The 27,920-nt window shown below is 40.9% G+C and overlaps 1 protein-coding gene across 2 annotated transcripts in view; it reads left to right on the plus strand.

Moving 5' to 3' along the window:
• Positions 1-4,413: 4,413 nt before the first annotated feature.
• The window catches only part of PRMT8 (protein arginine methyltransferase 8), a 160,729-nt gene continuing 137,222 nt past the window's right edge, over positions 4,414-27,920 (plus strand). The window contains exon 1 of one of the 2 annotated variants that reach the window (XM_056799128.1): positions 4,414-5,248. In XM_056799128.1, the coding sequence (XP_056655106.1) occupies positions 5,174-5,248 (75 nt within the window). In that variant the 5' untranslated portion in view covers positions 4,414-5,173. The remainder of the gene's footprint in view (positions 5,249-27,920) is intronic. The other variant, XM_056799126.1, reaches the window with a different exon arrangement.

Here is a 27,920-nt window from a genome sequence, read left to right on the forward strand (position 1 = left end):
TCCAGAATTCTTTTGAGTCTTGCCTATCCTCCTTTTCCAGACATCCCATAACAGAAATAAGAAACCAATAGTTATCAAAAAGCTTTCTCAGAATACCACATTTCATCATTTCTCATGAAACCATTCCAGTGTATTGCAAATTTCCAAACTTGCAATAAAAATAATTTAGAATAAAAAAATAAGCCACAAAAGTACAAATTCCCTAGATTCCTTAAGGCTATGGATTATATTCTTCCTCCAATTTTCCTGCACACAGTGAGTGCTCATAAATAGGATACAAAGACAAAAAGTGAAACAGTTCCTGTTTCATTCTGAGCTTACATTCTGATAAGGGAGATATGTGTACACACAGAACATATACAAAATAGATACAAGGTCATCTTATGGGAAGATGGGGGAAGATTAGTAGCTGAGAGATGAATAACAAGAAGTCTAGTAGGGCTGAATCTTAGAGAGAATAGGAAAGAGTAATGTGTCATAGTAGTTAAGGGACAGGTAGTTAAAAGTCTGAAATTTTAAGTGGTTGAATTTATGTTTGAGAAATCTAGAGTGAGTGGGGAGCAACTAGTTTATTGAGTGAGGTAGAGGGGAGTGACTACATTATAGGATCTGAGCTTTTAGTAAAAGTCATTCAGATTTGGGATTGAGAGAAAATGATTATACTTGAACACTGAAGCCATTTAACCTCTGGGGACTTCAGTTTTCTTATCTGTAAAATGTAAGGGTTAGATTAAATGATATTTTAAGGTTCCTTTAAGCTCGTAATAACCTTTGTCCAACTTAGGATGAATTGATAAATTGGAGACATTTTTGTAGATAAACAAAAACACCCCCATATGAAAGATTTGAAAGAAGGGGGGGGGGACCAGGATTTGGGAGTGGTTTCCACTAAGTACAAAGGGCAAAGTCATGGAATATTAGACCCCTTAAAACTTTTCAGGATCTGTATGTAGGGGTATTGTTGTTGATCTAGCCCCTTTGCTGCCCTTCCCCTTGTTCATTTTCACCTTATAATAAAAAGAAGTTCAGGTAGGGCAAGTTCTATCACTGAAAATCAACACTGAGGTTGATTTTCCCTCAGAGGAATGTAACCTGTGAAACAGGCTGAGTTAAGTGGTTTCTTTCCTATATTGAGACAACTACCTGTTTGACTGATTTAAAGTTGTCTGGGAAGTAAGGTGCTATAGTCACCTGATTTTACTCATGTCTGATTATTTCATGGAATGTTGAACATCAATTTGTCAGTCCTGGGTGTGTGAAACTCTCACTTTCACCCTGGGACAATGTCAGTCAGGAAACTGGATGGCAATCCTTTGAAAGGATTGTTCACTGGATTCTTGGTTCAAGTAGGATGGGATCAGGTATGGGTTGGGTTAAACGATCTAGTCAACCCATACCTAAATGAATTTTTTTTCTGTTACATATCCAGCAAGTAGTTATCAAGCCTTGGGAGCTCAAAGGTTCCCATTTTAAGATAATCCAATGCCCCCTTAAGTAGGCCATTGGATTTTTTGGCCAGCTATAATTGTTAGGAAGCTTGGTCCCTACATCAAACAAAAATCTGCTTTGCAACTGCCATCTATTGCTCCTAGTTTTGCTGTCTGGCAACAAGAAGAACAAACATACTTGGAAATATCTCTCTTCTGCTTGAAAATACCTGAACACAATCTTCATATTCCCCCCTCCTAACCCTCTTAATTCTTCCCCACCCCAACAGGTAATTTCTCCAGGCTAAACAACTCCACTTTCTTCAATTCATTTTTGCATTACCTCAAGACCCTTCATCACCTTCTTCACCCTTCTCTGGATACTAGCCAAACAAATGATTCACAAAATGTGGTGCTTATTTCAGAAGTCCATTCAACTCTAAGATCCTTTGATTCTAGCCTAAGTGAGAAAGTGTTCATGAGTTAATATATTAATAGGAAGGGGATTAAAGAAAAGTTATAGGTTCCAATAACGGGTCATAAGATTGAAGATGCTATAAAAAATATTTCAGGGTGGAAAGGTTATAAAAGTTGACTTTGTCTTAAATCTTTTCCAGCTATAAGATTCAAATGAAATTTAGACTGTGTAGGAAGTGCTTTTGAGGGTCATTTGGGAAAAGTCTTGGGAAGGGGTATATCTTATCATCTTTCTTAAATTTCAACAAGTAGACAATGACTAATTTCCCCTGTGTTTAGGATTAAACCTTACAAGCACTGCTCAATCATGCAAGAGTCTTAGTGCCTTATAAAGAATACCTTGGCACTGACTTAGTAAGGGTCTATGACATCACCCTTCCCCCAGGATACTACTACTCTGGGTAGCCTCAACCTCCTCCCTCCCCAACCCAGGAAGCTTATGAATTGGATGGTTCTGAATAGGAATGCCATGTGAATGCAACACTCTTCTCTCTCCACTCCAAGGGAAGCTGAGTTTGTACTTGGGGAAAAGCCAAGAAAAGCACAAGATTTCAGCAGAGAATCAAGGAAACACACCCACTGAGGTTCTCATAGCAACATAATTGTGCACAGGCAACAGCCTATTTTGGTGGAAGTCTGTTTCAGCTCCCCCTCCCTATTTGTTAGAGGAGGCACGATCTGAGGCAGCATGTTGTAATGGAAAGAACACTAGATGGAATGAGCATCAGGAAGCCTGTGTTTGAGTTTTGCCCCTGTCATTAATTAGTAGTGCAACCTTAAAACAAATCACAGGACTACTCTAGACTTCAGTTTCCTCATCAGAAAAATGAGAGGTGGTTGGACCAGATGACATTTGGTGTAGTAAGAGAACCCTGAAATTTTACTAGCAGATCACCTTCTGGCATCTTTGTCTTTGAAAGAAAAGGGCATCTAGAGTTAGTGTTCTTGATCTGAGAATCCCTAATCTCCCAGTTCCTTAATTTCAGTTCCCATGTGAGTTGGTGAGATGTAACACTTTGATATTTTCAATGATTTTTAAAAATTTCACTGATCAGGTGAACTCTCTTTAAGCAATACAGGGTACAATCTCTTGATGTTTGCTTACCTTGTGTGATTCTTCCTTATGTCTTTCCATAAGTACTCCAGAGGGGCACCACTGAGTGAACTGGAAGTTTTTCTGATTCAATATCTTGGGGGCATCAATATACAAGTCAGGCAATCCATCTTTTATTAGGATATGGCTATGCAAAGACCTGTTTGGAGAGGCCTTTTATGTCTCCTCTCCCAGTATCTTAGTCAACAGGGATCAGGAGGTGGTTCCTTACACTTAATTTGGTTCTCTAACTCCAAATACTGTGCCTTTAACTTTAATCCTATGACTCATGACCATACTAGCCTTCCAACACCCCCCACACCCTTTTTTCCCCCCTTTCGGACCATTCTCTCTCCAAACCTTCTATCTTTCTACTATTTTAATACCCTCTTGTATCCACTATTTGTCAGTTTCCACCTAGGTCCTTAACTCCACCCCCAACCTTACACAAAGCATCTGCCTTGCCACCATGGGACAGGGAAAGAAGAAAATTCAGTAAAGTACTTCTAGAAGTTATTTGTAAATCAGAATAAAAAACAGGAGAGGTGAATAACTATCATTTACAAAGAATGGTGGGGAGGAAAGCTAGTGAACACTTTCTAATTTCATATCACTGATTGGAGGCTGATAGCTGTACATCTTTATAGACAGTAACCAGGGAAGCCTATTACAATGGAAAGAGAAAGAATACTGATATATGATGGTACTGGGTCTCCCCTTCTCTCAATATTTCTTCTTACCTCTGTGCCAACTCCCTTCTAACAGATGGCTTGTAATATGGAAGGAGATATTTTAAAAGTGGAGAGTGTAATGCATTGTATAATGATGTACACTCTCTTCTGCCCATACTACTTTCAAAATGAGCAAAATCCTAACTGGTGTGTGATACCCTTCTTTTCTTCCAGAAAAAAAAAAATTGTAAAATCTTGGGGGGGGGAGCTCAAGGAGAATGAGGAAGAGGATCTGTGTGTGTGGTGATGGGGGGGTGGTCTAAGAAGTCTTCTAGAGACGTTGTGTGCATGTGTGTGTGGAGGGGTGGGGGTGGGCGGAGATGAGAGGCACAGGGATTTATATTTAAACTTCCTTCTGCAACTGCCTCCCCACCCCCTACCAGCCGCTTTTACCCCATAGTCCCTACAGTCTTGCTTTATAGTGGTGAATACCCTGTCAGTCTTGGACCAGCAAGGGGTAAAAAGAAGATGCTAAAAAATTCCTCCCCTTTTCCATTCCCCTCAGTTGTAATTCAGTGAAGGTTTGACATGGAGGGTGGGGGAGAGAGGGGGGTCATAGGGGGGGTAGAGGGGCGGAGAGAGGGGGGGGGGAGAGAGAGAGGAAGGGAGAGAGGGAGAGAGGGAGGGAGGGGGTTGGAGAGGCGGGGTAAAATTTCTCTCTCCCGCCCCTCACATCGTTTCCCATCTAGAGGAGGATATTTGCTCAACTCAGAAAGCCAGACACTAGTCCAGTGCCCGAGATTGCTGATCGCTCCAGCGCGTTTTACTGTAGCAGGGAAGCGTCCGAGTCTTCTGAGCCACGTCCTCGCCTCCAGCTCAAGTTTTCCGGAGAGCCTAGGCGTGTTTCTTTAGGCAGAGAGAAACAAGGAAACTGGGGGAGGCGGGAACTAGGGTAACCGATTAGGGGGGAGACAAGCCCCTGCCCCGCCGCCTCTCTGTGCCCGGGTGGCCTGCCTTCACCACTTCCACCTCCCACCCCACCCCCACTCACCCAGCTCAGCCCCCGAGAAGACGCAAGGAGAAAGGGGTGTTGCTTAGCTCAGCCGAGCTGCAGAAGTTAAGAGGAGTTACTGGCTGCCTTTGGGCTGCTGTACTTCCCCAGAAGCGGGGCGAGAAGCAGCTGTACATTTGAGGCTACCTCCCTAAGCAAACCCGCAGCGTGTGTGGAGTGGGGCATGGTGGGGGTGGGGGGTGGGGATGCAAGACAAGAACTTGAAAGTGTGTGAAGGAATCAGAAGCAAATGAGAAGGGAGGAAAATAAAAGAAAGTGGAGACTGCTGAAAAGACTCAACCGTGGTTGATTTTTATCCCGTGTGTGCTCCAGATACAGTGTTTAGGTTCGGGTTTTGTTTTGGGGTGGGGTTTTTAGGGGCCCTTATTTTTAAAGCCACAACAGCTCTCCCTTTCTCTACTATCTATATATCTCCAACCCCTTGCTGGCTCTTATGGGCATGAAACACTCTTCCCGCTGCCTGCTCCTAAGGAGGAAAATGGCGGAGAACGCTGCCGAGAACACCGAGGTAAGGAGGCGAGAGAGCCAAGGTCCTTGGCGACCCCGGCCGCTCAGATCTGGAACCACTACGCTGCTGCTGCTGCTGCTGCTGCTGCCGCCGCCGCTGCTGCTACTGCCGCCGCCGTTGCTGCTACCACTACCGCTGCTCCGTATCAAGTGCCAAACTTTCCCTAGCTCCATCCTGCTTGCTTCTGCTCTGTGTGTGTGTGTGTGTGTGTGTGTGTGTGTGTGTGTGTGTTGTGCTGGGGGGTAGGAGGAGGGATAAGAGAAATCGAGGCAGTGCATGTACCGGACCCTCTCCTTGAAAATGCCAAGAAGCAGATAACACCCTCATCCCCTTCTTATACCATTAGCCTGCAAGCTCTCCATCCTCTTCTTTCTGGTTTTGCAGCTCTCTGGCTGCATGCAGGTCTTTCTCTTCTTTTACTTTGGGCTCTGCATAATTTTTTGGTTGGGGGAGGGTGTCAAGACAGGATGAAAAATCAAGCAGTCAGTTTCTCCCTCTTTGCACTAGTCAAGCTATCTTTTGTTTTTACCCCTTTTGGGGTTCCTAGTTTCTCACAGCAGTCCTTCTGCCTGAGCTGTGAGCCCTGAGTACTCCGGGTTCTACTTCAGGACCACGGATAGATCCTCCGCGCTTGGAGCTAGTGCGGGCAGGATGACTCGTAATCCGGGTTTGGTCTAAATGTCTCTGGAAGTAAGGGTGGGGGTGGGTTACAGCTATAGCCTCCTCCTTCAGTACCAGGGACAGCACCCCTGCAGTTCCCTGGAATTTGGGGGCTGGGAGATAATGCTGGAGTTTGTGACTGCAGCTATAGGCTCCATAAAAGCCCGGAACAAATGCCCCCCACTCTATGCTGCTCTATCTTTATTCCTGTTTTCGGCCCCATTTGTCTCCCTCTCTCCTTCTTTTCCACTTCCCTCAATTTTACCTTCTAGTCTACCCGGAGCATTAGTCTCCTCTTTTGATCCAATCCTTGGCCTGCGATTTCCCCTACAAGCAGCTCCTAGCTAGAGTGACCAGCGTCACTGACCTCATCTTTACAACTAGTGAATTAAGGGGCATCAGGGCACCTGTGGTCATGAATGAGGTTAGCTTCCCGGAAAAGCGCGGCATAAGAGAGTCGGTGAGGGCTTGGGGGTATGAGTGTGGAGACTGCCCCCTTACTTGCCGGCAAGAAAAAGAAAGAGAAAACTCCAGGCTCTATTAATAGCATGTGATCTGGCTGGGCTGCCACACATTTCACATATTGCTAACCCAAAGCACAGGAGGGATAGGGAAGAGAATAAGAGAACTCTTTCTTTATTTTCCCCTTTTATCCTATAGCTTTTGTTCCTTAACACCTGCAGCAGCCCCGCGTAAAGCATCCATCTCGATTTCTCCGCAGAGGCTGTAAGGAACGCAAACCCCTGTTCTCTGAAAGATACCAGAAGCGGCATGTATCTGGGAATCGTCAGTCTTGAAATACACACGCTCCGGGGGCTGAAATGTGGGAGGTTGGGGGAGGTGCATGAATGCAGCTGGGAGGTTTGTCAGCAATAAGGTCTTCGTTTAAGATAGACTCCAATCCTTTTTTCTCTTTTCAACCCCTAAATCCTTAGACAGGGAATTTGCAAAATGCTCCACCTGCTAGATGGTCGAAAAGATCTTTTATTCATGCCTTCTGATTCAGACATCTAGCAAGCAAAGCTCCGTTAGCTAGTTACTAGCCCTTTAAAGCTCAGTCTCTCTGCTTGCCCATCCTTGTCTTACTGACATTTGTAGCAGAGGTTGCTAAAAATAGCACAGAGCCCCGGACTGCACCTCTGTAAAGTGTGGGCCAGCCAGGCACGTAGCGGGACCCAGCCACCAACAGGCTGCTGGGAGGCGGAAGAAGGCGGAAGGGGAAAGGGTGCTCGACAGGAGGGGAGGGGGAAGCGTCAGGATCCTAGAGGAAGATTCTCAGAAGCTACTGCCACCACCCTTCCCGCTTCTCTTGGTTTTGTTTTTAAAATAAAGTTTTCGCTCCTATGTAAACTCTCTCCTCCTCCCCATCCTGATGCGCAGTGTCTGGCTGGGAAAGGGAGACAGAGGCTCTGGTTTCCGCAGTCTGCATTGGGTAGCTAACATAAAAAAGCAACAGCCCACCTTGGCTAGGGTTGCAAGTTTAGCCCGCTATTTTTACTCCCTTCTCTTGCCCCTTCTTCCCTTTCCCCTCCCCTTCCCTCTCTTTCCTCTTTCCAACCCCCCCTCCCCAATCCAGGCCCCCGCCCCGCACCTTCCCCATCATGTCTCACATGCAAGCTTTGCTTAAGGCTTGGATCAAAACAGTATCTACTGCGTAGAGCTAACAGATCGCTGTCGTACCCTTGTGCCAGGGGTTGATGGGCTGACCCGCAGCCAAGGTTGGAGCAAACTCCAGTGGATTCGAAACCGAGAGCTCAGTTCTTTCCACCTTTCACTGGCCACGGGCAACTAGCTTCCGTATAAACGTGGAACGAATCTAGGTACCTCGTGATGGTCACTAGGTCAACATCCAACTAATTACCTTTCTAAAGAGTCTGAAGCAGGAATTTCCCAGGTTCAGTTCCCAAGTCTGGTTGTGAGTTCTTCCGGAGTGGGTGGGGTCTGGGAATGTATTTGTAAAGGGTGACTAGAGTGAATGGAAGACTGAAGTAGTTCAGAAGGAGGACTTGTAGGGGAGATTCTGGGGAGAGAGGGAGAGAGAGAGAGAGACGGAGACAGAGACAGAGAATTAATTCATGTAGAGGAGGCTGTCAGGTCATTCTAAAGTAGTAGAACATTGGACTGGGAGTGTGAAGACCTGGATATGCATTCTTGGCGCTATATGACTTTGGGCAAATCATTTAGTCTCTTTTAGTCTCAGTTTCCTAGCTTTAGTTTCTTTGTAAAATGGGAAGAAGAATGCTTTTACTACCCACCTATCAGACTTATTTCAAGGGTCGAGAGAATTAATAGTATTTAGTAACTGGTACGGCTAAATATAACTCTAATACAGAAAGGAAGTAGAAACTGAGGAATGGAAATATCAACAACTACATTGTAGAATCTTTGCTTAATCACTGGTCAGTGGACTGAAAATTAGATTTGATATAACTTCTTCAGGTATTTATATAGCTTCTTTTAGGCAAGTTTTTATGAACAATGGAATTACACTGGAATTGGTTGACCTGTATTTGACTCCTAACTCTGGCTCTGACAGCATGACCTTGGGCAAGTCACTTTAAACCTCCTTTAGTCTTCTTTTGTACATTTGTAAGATGGAGATAAAAATACTTCTACCTACCTAGTAGGATTGTTGTAAAGAATGCACTTTGTAAAAATGCAAAATCAATTTACATATGTGCAAAACCCTTCAATATAGTAGATAAAAGTGCTCCACTGGGAGTCAAGTTGACCTGGATTCAAGTCCCATCTTTGACAAAGCCTGGTTGAGTGATCTTTTTTTTTTTTTTAAGTGCCTTACCTTCCATCTTGGAATCAATACTGTGTATTGGTTCCAAGGCAGAAGAGTGGTAAGGGCTAGGCAATGGGGGTTAAGTGACTTGCTCAGGTTCATACAGCTGAGAAGTGTCTGAGGCCAGATTTGAACCCAGGACCTCCCATCTCTAGGCCTGACTCTCAATACACTGAGCTACCCAGCTGCCCCCTGGTTGAGTGATCCTGGGCAAGTCACTTGACTTAGTTTCCCCCTGGCAACTCTCTGGGACTCTAAATTATAAAAGAATGGCTTATATATGTGGCATAGGATTTTCTACTACAGAAGTATCTCTAGACTGTAGAAACCAGAAGTCTGCTTTCCCCTCTCTCTTCCTCCCCCAAATGTAAATGGGACTTTTTACTACTCTTTCCAGGCCTCAGCCCCTCACAGCTTTATGTAAATCATAGCTTTTACCCCAGACCCAAAAACTTAGAGATAAGTGAGACCTCAAAGAGTATTTGGATAATCATGCAACAGACAGAATGTTGGTCTTCTGACTTCAAGTCAGTGTCTTCACTAAACAATGCTGTCCCCTCCCAGACCTAAAGGACTCAAGTTCTAGAGCCCTTAAGTGTCAAAGGAGTTTGGTTTTACTTAACCTTCCTGTGCTCCCTATCCTCCTTCAAGCACAGAGTTCTGACACAATCGGTTCTTAATCAGTATTTGCAGAATTGAGTGCAATTATTGAATCTGAGGGAAGCTGCCCCAAATCTGAAAGTAGAAGGGCTTCAGCAACTGTAACACAATGAATGAATGAGTACTCTTGGGTTATTCATACTCCTATTCAAGATCTGGCAATTACTGACTCCTACTTTGGGGCCCTCATTTGAATTACAGATAAATGGATTAATCACAATCTACAATTCTGAACTCAGAGGGCTAATGGCCCCTTCAGAGCTGTTCTTTGCTTTTCTGAGTCCCAGTGAGAGGTGCTTTCTTGTTCCTGATGACTGTCCTACTGGGGCTTTAATCACCAAGGAGAACCAACTCTTAACCTCCTCCAAGGGGTTTAAAACAGGTTTAGTGAAAGTATCACTTTGGGGACTCAATTTAGCGTTTTAAATATTTCTATGTTGACTCTGGGAATTATGGCTTAAAAAATTCTGATTCAATGAAAGGACCTGGTTGAACTGGCAGAGTGAGGAAAATGATTAACAATTCTTTTTTAAAAAGAATTCTGCCTGATCATAAGGCAGAAGAGTAGTAAGAGCTATGTAATTAGGGTTAAGTGACTTGTCCAGGGTCAAACAGCTAGGCTGTGTCTGAGGACAGATTTATTTTTTTTAACCCTTTATTTAAAAACAACAACAACAAACCTTATCTTCCTTCTTTTCAATATTATTTATCACTGGTTCTATGACTGAGGAATGGAAAGGGCTAGGCAATTGGAGTCCAGGATCACACAGCTAGAAAGTATCTGAGGTCATATTTGAACCCAGGTCTCCTGAGGCTAGTCCTGGCTCCCTATTTCTTATGCTACCCACCTGCCTTTGAGTAAGATTCTTTACACATGTGAAGGGGATTCTACTTTTCCATGGTGTACTGTAATCATCAATGAGTGACTGCTTGCTGTGTTCTGTGCTAGGTCCTTAGCACAGGGAATAAAAAATGTGAGATCTACTCTGGATTCTTGTGGAACTAGCTGAGAGTCTAGCAGGAAGTTAAGTAAAGCACCCAAAAACATTGTTAATAAAACAGAGCAGCATGTGGAAAATGAGAGATCAGGATTGTTCTGTTACTTAGAATTGTCCAAGTGTCTAGCCTGACTAGAAGTGTGGGGCTGTAGAACATCTGCCAAACCTTTAATTTATAAAGAAGTCTGGGAAATGACTTGGCCAAGTTTACACAGCTAGTTAATGGTTTAGCTGAAGCTCAGACCCAGGGCTCTTGACTTACAGTATAGAACTTTTCCTATTGAATCAAAATGTACCTCATGATGTAGGATCCAGGCATGGGTTTTAGGAGCCAACAGAAAAGATTTAAAAATCATCCCGCATATTTTGGAAGGTTGCTTTGAGCTGGCCTATCATCATGTTTTAAAGGTTGCTGTTTCTCTTGGTGGAAGCGGACTGAGGCAGAACACCCTCTCCCTGCTCTGTGCTTTATCCACAAGCATCAGAATTAGCATTGTTAATAATCATGATGCTCATATTTATATAGTACTTTAAGGTTTACAAAGTGACAGCTCACCAAACTGGGAGCTAGGAAGTAAAAGAATGATTTCTTCCATTTTACTCAGTCAGTATAGATTTGGAGTGAAAGAATCTGAGATCAAATTCTGACTTCCACCTACCTCCTGTACAGCCTTGGACAAGTCATTGAAAGGGTCTGCATCTCGGATTTCTCATTAAAAATAAACACAACTGAGGGGTTGTGCTAGAAGATCTCTGAGGCCACTTTTATCTCTAAGCCTGACTGCTTTTCTGACTGGCCCAATCGGAGCCCCCAGATCTTCATCTGTCAAGTAGGTTAATAACACTTATTCTCCCAACCCCACAGGGTTGTTGTGAGTAAAAGGGCTTGGGGAAGTGCCACAGAAAAGTGAGCTGTTATTATCTCCCACCGTTCCTATTTCTGCAATTAATAATGATCTCTCCAGCCATACAGCAGAGAGCTCAAGGTCATTGTCTCTTTGTCACCACCAGCACTGGTCACACTTGCCTAAAGGAAGGATTCCCAAGGGTTAAGGAGTTTGTGGCATTTTCATAGCAAATGCAATTTTTCAGAGGACTCTAGACTAGCTGATATTTATCAAGCACAGCGTTGTGGTCTCATCCAGGAGGGGGTTTGAATCTCTAGTTTTTCCACAATGCCATGTGAAGAAATTGTCACATACCATTTCAAAATACATGAAAATGCTTTACATCTTACACTAGGGCATCTATTGTATTTGCGAAAGTCAAATAAAGGAAAGAAAAAAAAACTGAGCAGTCTGGTAAAGTATAACCACCAAAGTGGCTGGAAGCAAACATTACATTTTAATGTAAAGTACAAGGATGTTTGATGCTTTTATATTAGTGTAGACATGGCAGTGATCTTTGGTAGAGGGAATATGATCCTTCTGTGAAAAGGACCTTCAGAGATCACACCCAGGATCTTTGCCTTCTAGCTAGCAACATCTAAAACACTATTGTTATGGAAACTGTAATAGATTTGGAGTCACAAGGCCTGGGTTTGAATACTGGCCATTAATAAAAGTGTGACCTTGGTCAGGTATTTCATCTCTTTGTTTCTTTAGCTATAAAATGAAGTGCTTTGAAAACATGATCTCCAGAATCCTTCCCTGCCTTGTAATGCTGTGGTTGTATGATCCTCTGAGAGAAGATGTTTGTCCTTCCATCAAGAGTGACTTCCATAATGCCAGGGTAATTCCTTTTTTAAACAACTTAATTTAGGAACTCTGCCTTAGTTCTTTTTAAAAAATAAAATATTTTCTTTTTTCAGCCCCATAATATTCTATATGTTTCTTCTCCCCTCCCCCCAGAGAGCTATCTCATATGACAAATAGTATTTGTTTTTTTTTTTTGGAGAGGAAAAAGGAAACAAAAAAAAGCCAGTCCAATTGACAATGAAAAAGTCAGAAAATATGCAATGTGTAACACAAATGAGCAAGATGTCATTTTTCTTCACTTGAATCCACTTGATCTTTATATTTTGTTACATTTATTTTTTTATTTTTTTGGTGCATCATTGAATTTCTTTTTATTTATATTGATGTAGTTACTATTAATATTGTTTTCTTGGCTCTATTCACTTTATTCCACATCATTTCATATGCCTTTCTGGCATGGGACATTGCACCCCCAAATTATAGAAGTGCTTCAGACCAAACTCTAAGCAGGAAAATTCCCTTGCTTCCTTGCATCCTTGTGACCCTACTATAGGAAAAGGAGAGTCCCCAGAGAGAATTATCCTCCTTGGATCTCCTTTTAGGTTTTGAGATGGACACAAAGATACACCTTCTATTATTCTTAGGAGAATCATCTTTGATGATGATTCTCTCAGAGACACTGTCCCAAGAGCCCCCAGAGTTTTGACAGTGTAGTATTTAGTGCTTTGCTCTATATGGCAGATTTAAGGACTTGTTTCTTGCCCTGATTAAATATTTGTGTTTTTTTTTTCTGACTACTCTGGTGGTTCTGTGTTTTTCCAAGTTGACACCATCCTTGCCTGAAGTATTTATTCACTCCTGAATTTCTGTTGCTTGGGATGTTTAAGAGGCAAAAAAAAATCTCTTCAGTTCTGAAATTCTTTCTAAAAATGCTTCAAATTATTCCTTATTGAACATCCATCTTTTGTCCTGTATGTTTGAGCTCAGATTTGCAGGGTAGGTCACCCTATGCTTCCTGCTGAATTCCATTGCATTTTGTAACACATTATTCCATTCTCTCATTATTTTTTTCTAGTGAGTATGGAATAGTCTTGTGGTACTTGAATGTCCTTTGCATTTGAAGATATCTCTCCTGATGTTTGTAGAACTCGTTTTTAGATAGAATCTTTAAATTTCAGTACTATGTCTTGGAATTTGCAAACTTTGGGGTTTTTTTCCTTTTCCTTTTCTGGAGGGGATCTGTGAATTCTTTTAAATAGAATTTCATATTCTACATTTAGAAGTTCCTGACAGTTCTCTTCTATTATTTCTTTCATTATGGTTTTAAAGGGTTTTTGGTATTTTCATGTTCTTTTGGGATAACTATAATCCCTAAATTGTCTCTACATGTCTTTGAGAACAATATGTTTTGCTTGCATAGTGAATATATTTTCTTTTAATGTTATTTTTTTGCTTCTCTTTTTTATGTTCTCCTTCGCTTCTGTGTATTTGAATTTCCAATCTCTGATACTCTTGTTTCTTTGGTAAAGTTTGCCATTGCAGAATCATGTTATTATTTTTGCTATGCAGGACATAAATTCTGCTTTTATAATCTTAATTCCTCTTTTTTAACCAAGTTTGAAATAACATGTTGTGGTTCCATGTTCTCAAATTCCATATCAAACATTAGATCATTTCCCCTTATTTTGCAGGCTTTATTCATGGATTCTCAAGCCCATTTACTGTTACACTTGGAGGCCATACTTCCTTCTGTCACTACTGTTTTTCCTATTGATTTATCTGTTTATGTTCAAGATTTTTGAGTTTTCTTCTTCCTGAAATCTTTGGTGCTTTTAGGTGTCCCCTTCTGGCTACTCTTTTCCCTACCTTCCAGAATCCCCCCCCCCCTCTGATTATGGTTTCCTCAGGGGCTGGATCACAAAGCATCTCAGCCTCCTTCTACATTGAGCAATCAATTACTGTTCACCAGCTAGGTGTCTATCTCAGGTGACTTTTGGATGGTCAGAACTGGCTCCAGCTGGGTTCTGGTGCTCTCTGCCTTAGGTCTGGTAGAGCACTTCACAGTCTCCCTATACATCCAGAGTCCTGTCCTAGAGATTCAGCCCACTTCCTCCTGTTCCTCATTTTGCTGGTTGGTCCAGCTCCAGCAGTTCAGATCTAATTTTCCTAGGCTTCAGAGCTTTGCAGCACTTATGATTCCAGGTTGCTAACCCCAGCAGCCTTTTGTTCTTCAAGGGCTCTGACCAAGCTGGCTGTGGAGGTCTGAGCAAACCCTTCCCGCACTGGAAGAAGGGAGGAAGCCATCCATGGGTAGGAATGGATTTTGACGTAATGCTGTGTGGTGTCCTTGGGTCTGCTAGTGCAGCATCACTGCTGGTAGAGTGGGAAGTGGGAGAGGGCTGGTCAGTGAGTAGCAGATAGTGGGTTTGATTTTCATTTGGATTTGCCTTAAGTTTGAATTCTGAGTGTTCTAGAACACAGAGACCATTGGAATTGCTTTATCTTTGGTGCATACTTCTTGAACTGAAGAGGTTTGAGAGGTGATGGAGATAGAGAAAATGTCTAGTCCTCCACTGTGTTGCTCACATGAAGTAACCCTGCCTTAGTTCTCACGTTACTCTCTTCACATTCAGAAGTATGTAGATTGTTGTTACTAGAGGGAACTTTAGAAATAATTTAGGGGGCAGGTAGGTGGTTCAGTGGATAGAGAGGCAGACCTGGAGTCAGGAGCACCTGGCTTCCACTATGGCCTCAGACATTTCCGAGATGTGTCATCCTTAACCCTGTTTGCCTAGCACTTGCTCTTCTGCCTTAGAATAAGGGGGGGGCAGCTGGGTGGCTAGAGATGGGAGGTCCTAGGTTCAAATCTGGCCTCAGACACTTCCCAGCTGTGTGACCCTGGGCAAGTCACTTGACCCCCATTGCCTAGCCCTTACCACTCTTCTGCCTTGGAGCCAATACACAGTATTGACTCCAAGACAGAAGGTAAGGGTTTAAAAAAAAAAAGAATTCTTACTAAGACAGAAAGTAACAGTTTAAAAAAGAAGAAAGAATTTAGTCTAAATCTCCTTTTACAGAGAGAAAAGCTAAAATTTGGAGGTTATATACCCTGCCTGGGGCAGATTATTAACTAGTCAAAGAACTGGAAATGGAACCCAGATCTTTTGACTCCTAAAAATGCAAGTTTATAGATTAATATAACTGGAATCAGAGTGAGTTTAGAGTTTATCTAGTCTAGTCTTCTCATTTTCCAGGAAACTGACCAGAGAAGTTAAGTGTTTTGCTCCAGGACATGAAGCTAATTAATAACAGAGCTATAAATTTAATTCAGATGTCTGGATCCCAGTGTTTTTTCCACTACATCATGCTTTGACTCTACTTTTTTTTCTGATTCATCTTTCAAGGAGATGGGGATAGAAAAAAGAAGATGGGGTTCAATTGGCAACTGTGTTTTCTTGTAACCGATCATCATGAATTCACTTTTTCTTTTTCTCCCAAGCTAGGCATCTGAATTCTGTTCTCCATCATTCATGTTTCTGTTTCTTTTGGAGGACCTAGGAGAACGAGGAGGACTTATCCTCCTCAACATTACCAGTCTTTTTTGCCTATTTCACCTGGAATTGGATTTTGTAGTTCACTAACTGTGAGATTTAGACACCGTCTATAGTGTATTTGACCTATTTACAGATAGTTCATATTTATTTGGCATTTGTATTCAGATTAAAAATTAGCCCTGAGTGAGTTAGGTATTAAAAATGTTATTATCTTCACCTTGTGGGTGAGGAATCTGAGGATCAGGAAGGTTAGGTTATAAGAAGCAGACCAGGGGACAGCTAGGTGGCTAAGTGGACAGAGTGCCAGGCCGGGAATCCTGAGGACCTGGGTTCAAATATGGTCTTAGACACTTCCTAGCTATGTCACCCTTGGCAAGTCACCTACCCCTGTTTGCCCAGCCCTTGTCCTTCTGTCATAGAGTTATAATTAAGACAGTAAGTAAAATTTAATAAAAAAGAAAAGTGGCAGAGCTGAAATTTGAAACCTTGCCTTTTGACTCCTTCTCTGATCACTTTCTATTAGATTAGACTTTTTTCTTTAATGCACTATGGATAAGTGGGGCCCAAGAAAATAATAATACTGAAAATAATGATAATAATAGCTGATATTTACGCAATACTTTCTATGTGCCAGGCACTATGCTCATTTGATCCTCACAAAAGCCCAGGGAGGCAGGTGCTATTTTTATTCCCATTTTACAGAAGAAGAAACTAAGACAAACAAAAGTTAAGTGACTTACCCTGGATCACATAGTTAATGTATGAGGTTAGATTTGAAATCAGGACTTCCCGACTCCTCCAGGCTTGACAGTCTCTCCATTGTACCACCCAACTATGCTTATTATGTATATAGTCATAGAATTTTAGCACTGTATAGGAAATTAGGAATAATTTAGACTTATAACCTCATTTTTAAATGAAAAAGTAGACCCATAGAGGTTGGGTGAAGGTGACTTAATGAAAGTTATGAGGCAGCAAATGTGTTTTGAGTTGTGCAATTCATGGTATATTATACCACCTGTCTTTGGAAAGTCTTGCAAATGGGGAGAAAACATTTTTTCCCATAGTAATTTTCAGGTACAGGCTGATCTGAAATGTCTTAATTCAACACTTTCCTAGGGAATGTGGGAAATGTTGATAGAGAGGAAAGGACATTGAATTTGGAGCCATGAATCTTTGGTTTGATTTAAAACCCTGTTACGTACTAATAGTGTGACCTCATGCAAACCACTTGCTTGAATTATCTGGGCTTCATTTTCCTTTATCTCAAGAATGAAGGGGTTGAGGGGGCAGCTGGGTAGCTCAGTGGATTGAGAGCCAGGCCTAGAGATGGGAGGTCCTAGGTTCAAATCTGGCCTCAGACACTTCCCAGCTGTGTGACCCTGGGCAAGTCACTTGACCCCCATTGCCTAGCCCTTACCACTCTTCTGCCTTGGAGCCAATACACAGTATTGACTCCAAGATGGAAGGTCAAGGTTAAAAAAAAAAAGAATGAAAGGGTTGGATCAAATGACTGCTATGGTCTCTTATAGCCCCAATTCTAAGATCCACACTTCAAAGATCCTCATAAGTGTAGAGCTGTAAAATTCCTCACCAGGTGGGTTTTGAAGAAGTTAGAGAATCACTCAAGCCCTTCTCAGAACTTCTTTGTTCACTGATTCCATCAGGTGAGAACCTTTTGAATATTCCAGATTTCAATGGAAGCATATTCTAGTCAATTCTATTGTTATAAACTCTAGTCTAGAGTTTTAGGGTCATTCCAGTCTCTTGTACTCCTGATTGCACACAGCAAGTTCTTTGTGTACAACTGATATCTTTTCTGTGGCATATTGTCTGGTTTTTCTTATTCTAAGAATTTAAAAAATATTTTTATATATAATTGGGTGGGGCAGCTGGGTTGCTCAGTGGACTGAGAGCCAGGCCTAAAGATGGGAGGTTCTAGATTAAAATCTGGCCTCAGACACTTCCCAGCTGTGTGACCCTGGGTAAGTCATTTGACCCCCATTGCCCAGCACTTATTGCTCTTTTGCTTTGGAACCTATACATAGTGTTGATTCTAAGGCAGACGGTAAAGGTTTATTTTTTTTAAAGTAATTGGGAAATGTTTTACAAAATAAATGAAGATACAATACAACCTACATAATCCCAATTTGTGGTTTTCTAAATCAACAAGTGACCTCCCATTGACACCACTAACACATAACAAAACAGAATTTGTATCCAAGATCTCACTAGGTCTAGAAATTACCTAACTAGATAAAGTGTAATAATGTAAAATTTGACTCTAATAAAGTAAACTCTAATAAGGCAACTGTAATAAAGCTGATTCCAATAAGGTAATATTTAATAATTCTGTAGTTGGATTTAAAAATCAACTCCACAAATATAGAATGTGGAAATGTGGCTAAGGTACTGTTCATGTACAAAATGTTTGAGGTTTTTAGTGAATTGCAAGCTCAATATGTCAGCAATATGACATGATGGGTAAAACATCTCATCTAATCCTAGAGTACATTACGAAAGATGTGATATACAGAAAGTGATAGTTCTCCCGCACTTTGCCATGCTTAGACCATATCCTGAGTACTTTGCTTTTTTGGAATACATATTAGAAATTATTTTCATAAGTTGGAGGCTGTCCAGAATATGTTGGCAACTTTGCCATATGACAATTGACTGAAGGAACTGGGATGGTTCATTTTGGAAGAGAAGATTTGTTCGTAGGAGGGCATAATAGTTGACTTTAATATTTGCAGGATTATTTTGTGTGGAAAAAGATTAAGCTTCTCCTTTAAAGACCAAGATGACAGAACTTGAAGAAATTGATGAAAATTTTAGAGAGGCAGATTTATGTTTGAAGTCATGAAAAAATCCCAAGCATTAGTGTTGTTAAAAAATGAAATGTGTTTCTCCTCACATAAGGTTTTCAAGTGCAGCTTGGATGGCAATTTGTTACTAGCCTTACTGAATGGATCTCATTCAGGAATAAGTTGGATTAAATGGCCTCTGAGGTCCCTTCATACTCTATTAACCTGATTTCATGAGTCAGTCATCATTTTCAAAATGTTAGAGGAAAATTGTCCAAAGATTATGAAGGATCGAAGCTTAGTCTGTTGGCACCAAAATTATAATTATGGAGTAAACATCATGAAAACTAGTTGGGATTTACAGAAAGAAGATAGAGATTAAATAAGGTACAGTTACTTTTTCCTCAATGCATGAAGGGGAACAGTGGTATTAGTTCTACAAAAGTTACTTCTTTGTTTTTAGAAGAAATTGCCTGACTCTTTCTAGCCATTCCATCCATTGCTCTCCTGATGCTTTGCTAAGGCTGCTTTTATTATTCATTTGCATCTATTTTTGCTTCTGTTGGGCCAGCCAAGAGCTACCATGTTGATTCAGAGAGAATGCAATGCTGAGAGACTGGTGAAAAAGAGGTCTGAATTCTAGTTCCAACTCTATTATTCAAATGGACACATCTTTCCCCTTCTCTGAGAGTGTTGAACTAAATTACCTTCAAATTCTAGCCTAAGGATCTCATGATAATATGGTTCTCTGAGCACATATTCAAGAGCAGAGGAATCCAGCCTCACATGGTTAGAGATGATCTTGCAGTGCGCTATTTGTGTCAGCTTTGGTAAATTCCTTCTACTTTCTACAGGATTGGACTAGATAATATCGTCGTTCCCTTATAGCTAACATTCTATACTGCTATGTGCTTATGATCCTATTTAGTAGATTATACATTTGTGGATAGATGAAAGTTTACTATATTTTAAGGATTTAGGAGTAGTGAAACTAGGGTAGGAAAGGAAGAGAAAAAGCAAGGGAGAAAAATGTAGAGTTAAGGTAACAGAGATCTCAGAATAGCCTACTTCTCCTTGTTTTGCTCCCCCTCCTACTTTTATTTTCACCCCCATTCTGTGATTACTATGACTTCTATCATTATCAATGACATGACCTAGTGGAACTGTGGCAGAGACACAATGTACCCCCTTCTACCAACCACTTCCCATTCCTTCCCTACCCCCAGAACCCTAGTACTTAACCTGGGGAAATATACTGCATATTGAAGCCTTTTGATGTGGTAGTTGGAAATTTGGCCAGTCTCTACTGAACCTATAGTAGCCAAAGGGCACCCTTTTTTACACCCAATTTTAAAGTGAGTTAAATCTGTCTTTGAAGCCTTTTTGCTCTTCTGTGTTGTCTAGTAACAGTTATAGAATATTTGAAATATGCAATCATTCAACAAATCAAGCATTTGCCAAATGCCTATTATGTGCCCGATATGGTGCTAAGTTCTGAGGATAAAAAAATGAAAATGAAGCAGTTTCTGCCCTCAAGAAGCTTACATTCTGATGAAGAAATATAGCATGTGCCAATAGATATTTATTTCACCAATCCAAGGGAACCTCAAGGGAAGGTAGCAGGAGGCACTAAACAGTCTCATGCAGAAAGGGGCACTTGATCTCAATCTTTAAAATAAAAACAAAACTCAAAAGTAGAGGAAAGGGGGAGGAAACTATTCTAGGCAGGGGTGGTGCGGGGTGAGACTAATCAGTGCAAAGGCTCAGAGATGGAAAATGGAGTATCTCCTGTGAACAATAACAAAAAGGCCATGAGGTGTGGCTCATAGAATGCCCAGGGGGTAATAATGTATAATATTAATATGTATGCCATGGTATACTAATATGCTTCATAATTAATGTTATAATCAATTATTCACAACCATCAATTATAATAAACATTGATCATTCTAATTAGTGGCATAATTATATAATATAATTATATATAATATAAATATTTATATATAATATAAAAATAATATAATGGAAAGGTAGGATGGAATGAGGCAGTGAAAAGTTTCTAACAAAGGAGTTTCTTCTAATGGTAACAGAAAGCCAGTAGAATTTATTGATGTGGTTAGACTTGACCTTTAGGAGATCACTTTGGCAGGTATGTGAAAAGTGGATCACAGTGGGTGGATGGAGGGGGAAGGGATGGCTTCAGCTGGGCAAACCAGTGAGAAGACTGTTGTAGTAGTTTAGAAAAGAGGTGAAGAAGGCCCAGCAGTATTTATGGTGCAAGTGGAGAGGAAGGGGCAGGTTCTAGAGTGAGAAAAAATAAAATTTGGCCACTGATTAGATATGTAGAGTGAGTGGAAGGAGTGGAGCATTATGTGGAAGCTGTGAATCTGGGCAACCAGAAAGATGGTGGCACCTTCAACAGAAACAGAGAGTTTGGGGAAAGAGAGAAGTGCATTAATTGGAAAAGGGTATTTTGGACCTATCGAGATTGATAGGCTTGTAGGAGATCCATTTCAAAATGTCCAATAGGCAGGAGGTAATGCTGGATTGGACTTCGGGAAAGAGAGGAGGGCTGGACACAGGGATCTGGGAGTCATGTGCATGGAGATGATAACTGAAATCCTTGGAATGATGAGATCATCAAGTGAGATCAAGTAGAGAGAAAAGGGAAGAGGCCCTTAGACAGAGTCTTCTCTGTCCATCTGCAGCTAGTGGTTGTGACATAGATGAAGAACTGTCACAGACTGATAAGGAGCAGCATAAAAAATAAAAGGCCCAGGTAGGAGTGAAAGTGGTGCCATGAAAACCCATAGAGGAGAAAGTATAAAGTGAAAAAGGATGTCCAGAAGGTTATGGTAGGAGGCATCTAGGTGGCTCAGTTGATAAGGGATCCAGGGCTAGAGATGGGAAGTCTTGGGTTTCAATCTGGCCTCAGACACTTCCTAACTGGGTGACCTTGGACAAGTCACTTAGCCCCCATTGCCTACCTGTCACCACTCTTCTGCCTGGCAACCAATGCACAGTATTGATTCTAAAGCAAAAAGTAAAGGTTTTTTTTTTTTTTAAGAAAGATAAGGATCAAGAAAAAACCATCTAATTTGGCAATTAAGACATTATTGGGATCTCTGGAGAGAACAGTTTCTATTGAATAATGAGGTCAGAAGCAACAACTTTCTAGTCCAACCAATTTATTACTCTGGATAATGAAACTGATACTGAGAAAGGGATGTGACTATCTCAAGTTACACAGGGATGGGCAACAGATGAAGAGTGCAAAGGCAGAGTTTGGTTTAATTTGAGGGAAAACTTTCTAACAATTATAACTGTCCCAAAGTAGACCAGGCTGCCTTAGGTGCTCTTCAAGCCTTGAGGACTGTTTGGTAGGGCTATTGTAGAGCAGTGGTGCATTGACTGATCCTTAAGGCTGTAGGCTGACAGAAATTAGCATTATCTAAGTTGTATTGCATGTGTATGTATGTATTTTGTTGAAGATTTTCCAATTACATTTTAATCTGCTTCAGGCACCACTCTGGAGCTTTGTTGGCTGCATGGGAACCTGGGCTATAACTAACACCGCTGCTGCAGTTTCTAGTTAGTTTGGTTGGTCCACACGGTATCTATGGTGCCTAACAACTCAGAGATTCTTTGATTTTAGTGGAAGAGCTAGTATTCAAATAAATTCAGATCAATACAACAAATATGTATTGTGTTTACAATGTATAATTCTGGGAGTGCAAAGACAGAGAACAAAATATTCCCTCCGCTGAAGGAATTTACATTCTGGAGGATAGGGGGACATATTCAAAGTATATACAGTTACACAAAATAGCTTCAAATGGGAATGACCAATAACAACTGGAGGGAGGGTGTCGGGAAAAGTCTTGTGTAGGAGCCTCACCTGAAAGACAGAGAAAGAAAAAGAGACCGAGGCAGAGGCAGAGACAGAGAGAGAGGACAGAGAGAAAAACAGGTAGAGACAGAGACCCAGAAAGATGCTGCTGAAAATGGGGAGAAAGACAGCCAGATGCTTCATGGTAGCCTTGCTAGGTAATATTAGAATTTGCTGCTTGTGTGGACTTACACAGGCAGTTATGAAACTTCTCAGAACCAGACCAGAGTGAGAGCAGAGCCACTGCAGCCTGTCAGAGCTGCAGCTCTTTCAAGTCCATTTGGCGACCCATTCAAAGTTGTGAAATGCTGTCACACCTTGCCTGCTATAAATCACACCAAGCATTGTGAATAAGGTTTCTTGGTGATTCACAGAGTTCCAGGGAGAAGTGGGCAAACAGGTTGCATACTCAGTGTCTTTTCTTCTTTGTTTAATCAAACTTTTGATATTGTTTTACATTTTTAAAAAGTTTTTTTTAAAGATCAAAAGTATACCCATCATGTGACACTGAAAAGGGCAGAATTGTTTTAGAATAATACGCTCTTACTTTTGGGGTATGATGTACAAAGTCTGTGGAATCTAATCTGTATTCTCAACTACCATTCACCCCCATACCACAAACCCAATCCGTGTCATGACTAGCTTCACAGTATTTCTCACATCTGTTCCCTTCTCTCTATTTACTCATAAAGCTAGTGTTGGACCTCATCCCCTCCAGCTTGATTATTGCAAAAGCCTCCTAACTGGTTGCTCTGCCTCAAGTCACTCTCTATTCCGATCCATTCTTCACATAGCTTCCAGTGATTTTCTTTAACAGTAGACGTGGCCATGTTGCTCCTCTTCCCAATAAACTCTTGTGGCTTTTCTTTGCTGTAATCTATGGTGTGTCCCAACTGGCCTTCTCTCTGTTCCGTACACTGGTACTACATCTTCCGTCTCTGTGCTTTTGTCCTAGCTGTGTTATAGGGAATTTAGGGAAAGGGGAAGGGTGTAGGAAAGGGAAAATACACAATTATATAAATAAGTTTATTAATAAAGGAAGGGAATGATGGAGGAAGGAAAGGGGTTAATGGACCCTCTGACTATTAAAACCCTAGATACTTAACCCAATATAGTTTATATACTAAGTTTAACCTGTCTAAACTAAACTAAAGGTTAACTAATAGTTAAAGTCTAAACAGGAATCCCAAATTCTCACTCTTTCCAGAGTCCTGGGTGGGTCAGGCTGCAGTATTCCAGTTGTAAAGTCCTTAGAAGATCCAGGAAAGGGAGAAATTCTCTTCTAAAATCACTTTGTCCAACAGAATGAATGTACATTTTCTCTCAAACTCTTCTTTTTTTTTTTAAACCCTTACCTTCTATCTTGGGACCAATTGGTCCCAAGGCAGAAGAGTGGTAAGGGCTAGGCAATGGGAGTTAAGTGACTTGCCCAGAGTCACACAGCTGGGAAGTGTATGAGGTCAGATTTGAACCCAGGACCTCCCATCTCTAGGCCTAGCTCTCAATCCACTGAGATACCCAGCCGCCCCCTATAATGCTCTCAACCTCTTCTTGATGATAATCTAAGGCAGGCAGCTTGAAAGATGGGTTTTCCAGGGAGAGTCCCAGATTCACAGCTTCAGTGTTGAAATCCAGCTTCAGACAGACAATTGAAAGCTCTTCCTCCAACAGCTTCGAATCTTGACCCAGCCAGCTCTCTTACAGAATCCAGGCTTGAGGGCTGTCAATCAATCCTTGCACTCTCCATTGCACCTTCCCTTGCTACAGCTGCCCCTATGCCTGAGATAGATTCTGTCCTCACCATTTCTCCTTTCCTTCAAGACACAGTTCAAGAACCACATGAATGAAGCCTTTTCTAATCTCCTACCAACTCCCTCCAACCCAAACATCTCTCTCTCACCTCCCTAGCATTTACTTTGAACATACTTCTCTATGTAATGTAAATGTCACCTCCCAAGAGATGGTTTCCTTATCTTTGTGTTTCCAAAGACTAGTTTGGTGCCCAGTCCAAAGTAGGTGCTCAATAAAGGTTTATTGATAGTCTAATTGATGAACCCCATTGTACAATTTCCTAACAATTGATCACCTACTCTGTATTTGAATACTTCTAGTGTTGTAGACCTCACTACTTTCAGAAGCAGCTGTTTGAGTGTAGAGACTACATCTGATATTTCTTTGTATCTCTCTGTATGTAGGAGGCACACAAAAATAGTGATATATTCTGGCAGTTAGGAGTAAATTAGGATAAATTAGGTAGTTATGACTATAAATCCTGGTTCTGCTTTTTGTGAGATGTATGATCTCAGTCAGGGCAGGTAGGTGGCACAGTAGATAGAACGCTGTTCTTAGAGTCAGGAAGATCTGAGTTCAAATGTGACCTCAGACATTTATTAGCTGTGTAATCTTTGGCAAGTCATTTCATCCTGTTTGTTTCAGTTTCCTTATTTGTAAATTGAGCTGAAGAAGGAAAAGGCCATTTACTCTAGTATCTTTGCCAAGAAAACCCCAAACAGGGTCACAAAGAATTGGACACAGAGGAAACAACAAGAAATATCTCAGAGTCTTAGTTCCCTTATCTATAAAGTGATGAGATTAACATGGATAATCTCTAAATTCATTTCCAGTTCTCACAATCTTTGACACTTTAATCATTGTAAAACAGAAGAAAAGAATAGGACTTCACTAAACACACAGGAAACTAGTAGTAGAAATGGCAACCAAATCAAGCGGTCAGTATTTTCTTGCATACTCAAATATGGAGAGATCTTGATAGGTAAGGACACATTACCTTCTACCCTTCTGGGGCCCATAATACTGTAATACTGTCCATGGGACTTTCCGGGCAAAGATGCTGGAGCCATTTGCCATTTTTTTCTTCAGTGGATTAAGGCAAACAGAGATTACATGACTTGCCTAGGGTCACACAGCTAGTAAGTGGTGTCTGAAGAGAGAGTTGAACCAGGTTTTCCTGACTCCAGGAGTAGTAAGTACTCCATCCACAGAACCACTTAGCTACCTCTGGGAGTGGACATATTCTACAGTTTATGTAAGGAATAGTCATCAGCAAATTCATTATTTTCAGACTTAGGTCATCTACTTCCTCTTAATGATTCTATTGCAAAATTATTAGTTTAAGGAAGACTCCAAGCCTTTATGAGAATCATCATTCTCCTTGAAAATCGGGAGTGAAGCTGGGAGTTTTACTCAATTGTAATGCTGTTTAATTCACACATACTTGGAAATTCAAGTACATTCTCTATTACTGTCAAGTAGTTATAACTTTAGTGTAATAATGAGGGAGTCTCAATCCAATGAAACAAGGCTATGGCTGACAATAGAAATTTAAATTGACATTAATTTGCTTATAATTTTGCCCATTTGTCAGTATTAGAAAAATATCATCTTTAACATGAGACAAACATATCTTATATTAACTTAGTAATTCCTCCCATCCCAATCAAAGGATTTCTTTAAAGTATGTGCAGATGAAGGTTATAACACAGATAGCCATTATTGTTTAAAAGTTATAAATTAACCCTTAACTTTTAAACTCTTACTTTGTATCTTAGTATGAATTCTAAGACAGAACAGCAAGGGCTAAGCAATGGGGGTTAAGTGACTTGCCCAAGGTCACCCAGCTAGGAAGTGTCTGAGATTAGATTTGAACCCAGGTCCTCTCAAACTCTGGGGCTTTGCTACCTAACTGCCCCATAGTATTTATTTTTTAGGAAAAATATTATAGATGAAGGTGGAAAGGGTTACTACTATATTTCAATGCTGACAGATAAAAATACGCTAACATATTGAAACATAACATATGTGCATATGTGGATTTGTTTGTGTATGTGTATATACACATATTTATTTCTACAGGTATTCTTTTTAAAGTATATTATATATGTATGTAAGTATATATAAAATGTAACTATGTAGATATATATCTCCTTGTGCATGTAATGAAGGCTCTGGGCTTTTTCAGAATAAAAAAGGCTTTATATCTTTCCCCCTTAGTATTCCAGGGGTATCCTTGAGAAGTTACAGGTATCTCTTGATTGACTTATGCCCTCGTTTCAGTGTAGTCCTGTCCCCGCCATTGTTAATTCTGAGATGAATGATGTAAAGTGATCATTGCACTACAAGTCTTGGATTTTTTTGGTCTTCCAGTGCATATAAAAGTTATGTTAATACCATGCTGTTTATTCATTTACTTTTCCTGAAAGTGTATTTACTTCAAAGATAGAGCAAGAATAAAAGTACAAATGTGACTTCCCAGTGCCTGGAGACAGTCTCTATGGAGTGTGAGCTCACATTTAACTCAGAGTCTACACAGCATTGGTCCCACCAATTCTCATCCAAATGTGACATGGGTGACTGGAGGAGTTTGAGTCCCAGGCTATTGTTGGACTGGGTATGGCAGCCTCCATGCTGAATTGTTTGTCTGCCAAAACAGGCTCATGGGGTGATAGTAATCTCCAGACTCCTTTTCTCAGAAGCAAGAAAGACTGGACAAAACAGAGGCAAAGAACAGCAGAGCTGCCTACTCTTGGTTGTGTTTTGGCTCCAGGTGAGGAAGAGCCTGAGGCTCCCAGGCCACCAGGAAGCCCTTAGCTGTGTGTCCTGCTTCTCCAGTGCCAGTAAGACACTGAGCCTGAACTGAGACTGACCCTGAATAGTCTGGTACTGTTTTGAAGGTTCCTCCCTTCTGGGTCTATAGCTAATCAAAGGGACTACTCTTCACCATGTGGTTAGTGAAGCCAAACCAGGTAGAGAATGACCGCGTATGCTTCTGATCTCTCCAAAGTCCTCATGCTTTCCAAAGCAAGGCCCTCCAGCCTCTTTCATATGGGGAAGCCCCCTTCTCCCATTTCATAATATTTGTATGTATTTATGTAAATATATATTATGTTTATATAAATATATATGTATCTTTTGGCCCAATAGCTCTTTTCTTCTAAATCTGGCTTCTCTAAAACCTGAGTGTGTTCTATAATTGGGGTTTTACAAATTTATGAATGTTTAATTTTTCATTTCAAAGAGTTCTTATTTTAAGAATGTAGCCTATATTTGGACCAAGGTGTCATATGTATATCTCCACTGCATAACGTATGCTGTCCTCCATACTTTGGTGCATTTTTGCTCTCACTAGAGCAGACACAGGCATATCTCTTAGCATATCATGAGTTTGGTTCCAGACCACTCACTAACATTATTATTGCAATTAAATATGCCACATGGATTTTTTTGGTCTTCCAATACATCTCAAAGTTATATTTATACTATACCATAGCCTATTAAGTGTGCCAAAATATTATGTTTAAAAACCAACATATATAGCTTAATTAAAAATGCTTTATTGCTAAAATATATTAACTATTATCCACATTTTCAGTGAATTATAATTTTGTTTTGCTGGTGGGGGATTTTGCTTCATTGTTGATGGCTGCTGACTGATCAGGGTGGTGGCTGATGAAGGTTCAGGTGGCTCTGGTGATTTCATAAAATAAGAAAGCAATGAAATTTGCCTACCACTTGACCCTTCCTTTTACTTGAACACTTAGAGGTTAGTATGGGGTTATTCATTGGCTCAATTTCAGTATTGTTGTGTCTCAGGGAATA

Source organism: Monodelphis domestica, chromosome 5 (assembly GCF_027887165.1).
Source record: "Monodelphis domestica isolate mMonDom1 chromosome 5, mMonDom1.pri, whole genome shotgun sequence".
Taxonomy (NCBI): Eukaryota; Metazoa; Chordata; class Mammalia; order Didelphimorphia; family Didelphidae; genus Monodelphis; species Monodelphis domestica.